This window comes from Propithecus coquereli, unplaced genomic scaffold (genome assembly GCF_000956105.1).
Source record: "Propithecus coquereli isolate 6110/MARCELLA unplaced genomic scaffold, Pcoq_1.0 Scaffold449, whole genome shotgun sequence".
NCBI lineage: Eukaryota > Metazoa > Chordata > Mammalia > Primates > Indriidae > Propithecus > Propithecus coquereli.
In genome coordinates, this window is record NW_012150274.1 from 737,314 (window position 1) to 741,242 (window position 3,929).

Genomic DNA, 3,929 nt, shown 5'->3' on the forward strand with positions numbered 1-3,929 from the left:
GACGGGCACACCGACTCTGGTCACAGCCCTCCTGCTGGGGCTGCCACCAGCCAACAACTTCTTCTTGGGCCGAACACTGTCCCCCAAACCCGCCCTGTTCCAGGGACATCCCCGCCGAGTCCCCGCAGTGAAGTTCACTCACAAAATGCCCCACTCAATCTTGGGGCTCCCAGGGAGCCAGATGGGAAAGGCAGAGACGCCCCCAGCCCGGTGGGAACACCCCAAACCTGACACTGAGAAGCCAGACCCAGGTGGGCCAGGGAAGCCCACCCACCTGCCTCCCACCAGAGCCCCTCACTGGGCCCGGCTCCGACACCCAGGTGCACACGGGGACACCCAGCGAGAGTGACCTCTCTTCCTTGACCAGGGAGGGCGCTCCAGGCAGTCGCCGGGGACTTGGGTTGGTGCCCACAACCCTAAGCCTCACTTTGTGAACCACCCACCCTCGGCCCATCCCCCAGGAAGGACATGCGGGCAGTGGCTTCAACAGCACAGTTTATTCAGAGCAGGTGCAGGAGCCCCTCAGGCGGGGCCGGCAGAGGCCGGGCGGGGGGACTTGGGCCCGGCCCTTGGCAGCAGCTCCGCTAAATCAGCTCCTGTGGCGGAGAGGGCAGGCTCAGGCCCGCTCGGCCCCTGGGGGCCTGTGGGGCAGTGGTGAGGCCGAGTGACGGGGCTGGCGTCCAGCCACCTGGCTCTGGGCAGAGCGCCCAGCTCCCTGAGCCGCAGCTCCTCTGTCTCACAGTGGGGTAACAGTCCCAGCCTCTGGGGGCCGGGTGCAGGTGACGGGCCAGCACAGCGCCGGACTTGGGGCCCCGAGATGGCACCCACCTGGCCCCACCCGCCCTCAGGCAGACTCTGAAGGTACGGAGTCAGCCGCAGCCCAGTGTGGCTCTGCTGGACAGAAAGTTGGGGACAAGGGGCCATCCCTTCCCCTGCCCAGCTCCGCCCTCCACATCCCCAGCACCCAGCGTTGCTGCCGGCGACCACCACCCTGGAGGCTCCAGCTCCATCTCTGGAGTCGCCCATCAGTGCCGGGGGGCGTCCCGTTCAGAGCAAGCGGCAAACGGGCCCCCCCACCCCAGCCGGGGCGTGGAGCCAGCCGGGTGCCGAGGGGCACGGCTTACCTGCTTCAGGAGCTTGGCGCACCCCCCTGCGGGACAGGGCGGGTGAGGGGCTGGCGCGACCCGACACCCCCCCACCTACGGCAGCAGCCACCCCAGTGGCCCCTGGTCTCACCGTGCCGGGCCGCCAGGTAGAGGCCGGTGTCCGCTGTCAACTCTCGGAACCTCCAGAATCCCGGCGGGTCATCGTCCTCCAGGCTCCTAGCTGTGGGGCACAGGGGCTGGGTGGGCCGTCCCCGGGAGGACAGCGGCAGGGCAGACCCCCGCGCGGAGCTTACTGAAGTACTTGAACACGTGGAAGTCCCTGCCCTGCCAGCGCAAGGACACCCTCAGGATCGCGTAGCCCTCGTAGTCCGTGTCCAGCACGTGGATCTCCCTGTGGCCTTCGGGAGCCGGCGCGGGGTTGGCGGGGAGAACTTCTGCAGATCCAGGCGCCCGAGGGGGTGGACCTCGGAGGCCAGGGTCTGCAGGGTCCAGCTCCATCCTGCCCCCACCCCATGCCCAGGCCCTGCCATGGTGCCCTGGTTGGGGACACCAGAGCAGCCATTGAAGGATGACCCAGCATGTTGTAAAGAGAATGGGAGGGTGTGGAGCACGAGGTACAGGGAACAGCAAGGGGAACAGCCAGGGGAACAGCCAGGGGAACAGCATGGGGAACACCAAGGAGAACAGCAAGGGGAACAGAATGGGGAACAGCATGGGGAACAGCACAGGCAACAGCAAGGGGAACAGCATGGAGAACAGCAAGGGGAACAGATGGGGAACAGCATGGGGAACAGCACAGGCAACAGCAAGGGGAACAGCATAGAGAACAGCAAGGGGAACAGAGTGGGGAACAGCACAGGGAACAGCAGGGGAACAGCAAGGGAGCAGCAAGGCCTAGTGAAGCTCTTGAGTGTGACTGGAGTTGTAACTGTAGCAACAGGGCAACAGCACTTACCTGGAAAAGCAAATTTCCCTGAAATGTCTATTTCTGAGCCCACTATTTTTTCTGTCTCACAGCTTCCTGAGCTGAAAGGCAGCAAAGTGCTCATTGGGAAAATGGCAGTCTGTGTCCCATCTGTCGGGCACATTCCCAGAGCGGGGGCGTGTCTTCAGGAAGGGCTCAGGTAGCCCCTGGAGCACCCCAGAGTCTGGAGCAGGACCAGGCAGGGACGGTGCAGGGCAGGGGCTGCACCAGCCTGTCCCCTTGCAGCTCTGTCACCTCCGGCGAGCCACCTGCCCCGTGCCCATTTTCCTTCCTTATAAATTATGTTTGAAAATGTAGGTCCGGGAGCCCAGGGTTCTGGCTTTCCCTGGGGTTGAGGTCCCAGGCAGGTGGGCACGGGAAGGGCTGGTCCACCCAGGTAACACGTGCAGCCCAGGTCCCACCGCGGCGTCTGGGCTGCAGCCGCGCATGCCTCTTCCTCCCCGCAGGGCCCAGGCCTCTTACTTGTTATACGCGGCCTTCACGGTCAGGTTACTCCCGCTCACAGTGAGGAACAAGCCCTCCACCCTCCTCGGGCCCTTCAGTGCCAGGTTTTGGTCCGAGGCCACACCGACTTCCCGCCAGAACCCTACAAACTGGAGAGAAAGCCAGAGCCGTGCCCAGCTCTGAGCGGCTGGACTGAACCCCCCCACCAGGGGGCATTTCTCAGACCCCAGGAAGGGAGCCGGGGGCACTCAGAGGTCAGCGGATGGCCACGAGACACGGTGACAAGACCGCAAGGCGCCTGTGAGCCCACTTGTCCCCACAAGCCATCCTGCTGAGGGTCCCCCAGGCTGTCAGACGGCGAGGCCCCGCAGGCAGACCCCTCCCACGAGGCCACCTGCAGCTGCTGCAGGGCTCGCCCGGGCAGGCGCCAGCGGGCAGCAGTGGTCGGGCCTGGAGAGCAGAGCAGAGCGAGCGGCTGTCAGAGCCTTGGCCCCGTGGGAATAGCACGTCCTGCCCTCAGCAATCCTCCCCGAGCCCAGACCTTCCTCTGAAACGTTTGGAAACTGATTATTTTTACAAGAGAAAAGAATCTGCGTCTCCGACATGGGTTATCTCTGGGCCTGCTCAGGTGTGCCCAGGCCAGCAGCCTGCACGGACGCGGTGAGGAAGGAAACGCGGTGGAAAACATTGGACAGACACCAGCACCCCCGCCAACCCTCCACGCCAGGAAGGGCCTCTGGCTCCCGGAGCGTGCAGAGCCAGGGGTGTAGGAGGAGCCCCACACCCTGAAAAACCCCAGGACCGCCCAGCCTGGCTGGGCACAGCCCTGCCTGCAGAGGACCCCCAGGGAGGCCCTCATACCCCAGGAGAGGAGGGACCAGGCCGGCCGAGCTTGAGCCCACGACCAGGACCCTCAGCTGCCTGGCTTCATGGGTGGCCAAGACAGGGCGGCAGGATGGGGACAGGGTGGCCTGCAGCAGCCGGACACTCTCTGGGGCCCTCCTTGCCCACCCAGCCCCTCTCCAGCCCCAGCGTTTGCCTTCGTGCTGAGAAGGAAAGGCCACCTTCTGCCGGTCTAGGTCCACCATGGCCGCCTCCACCTGTGCCCGGAACACCAGGAAGATGCCCAGGACAGCGCTCAGCAGCCGGGCCTCCATGGCAGGGTCTGGGCTCGCGGGCAGCTCCGCTCCCGCAGCACCTGGGCTTTTATTTGGAGAGACAGCGCGAGCGTGTGCAATCTCCAGGGACTGTCGTTGGGCAAACTTGGCTGCCTGCTGCTCAGAGACTCTGGGTGTCTCCGCACAAGCGCCATCCAGCCCGGCGGCACCACACCCACGCTGGACAGCAGCCGCTGGCGGCCGCCTTCCTGGCGCGTGGACGCGGGTGGATGCGGT

General features: G+C 65.3%; 1 protein-coding gene across 1 annotated transcript; it reads right to left on the reverse strand.

Moving 5' to 3' along the window:
* Positions 1–584: 584 nt before the first annotated feature.
* LCN8 (lipocalin 8) lies at positions 585–3,692 on the reverse strand. The gene is made up of 7 exons (XM_012654729.1): positions 3,600–3,692; positions 2,554–2,684; positions 2,062–2,132; positions 1,400–1,504; positions 1,237–1,326; positions 1,125–1,150; positions 585–596 (listed from the first exon to the last, which is right to left on the reverse strand). Exons 1-7 carry the CDS (start codon positions 3,690–3,692, stop codon positions 585–587), a joined length of 528 nt encoding a protein of 175 aa, XP_012510183.1.
* Between the last annotated feature and the right edge of the window lie 237 nt (positions 3,693–3,929).

Excerpts from the sequence above, each read along its gene's own strand:
- LCN8 (XM_012654729.1), bottom strand. The coding sequence starts at position 3,692 with ATGGAGGCCCGGCTGCTGAGCGCTGTCCTGGGCATCTTCCTGGTGTTC. Across the intron at positions 2,133-2,553 it reads GTGAAGGCCGCGTATAACAA|CTCAGGAAGCTGTGAGACAG; the intron begins GTAAGAGGCCTG and ends GCTGCCTTTCAG. Across the intron at positions 1,151-1,236 it reads CTACCTGGCGGCCCGGCACG|GGGGGTGCGCCAAGCTCCTG; the intron begins GTGAGACCAGGG and ends CCTGTCCCGCAG.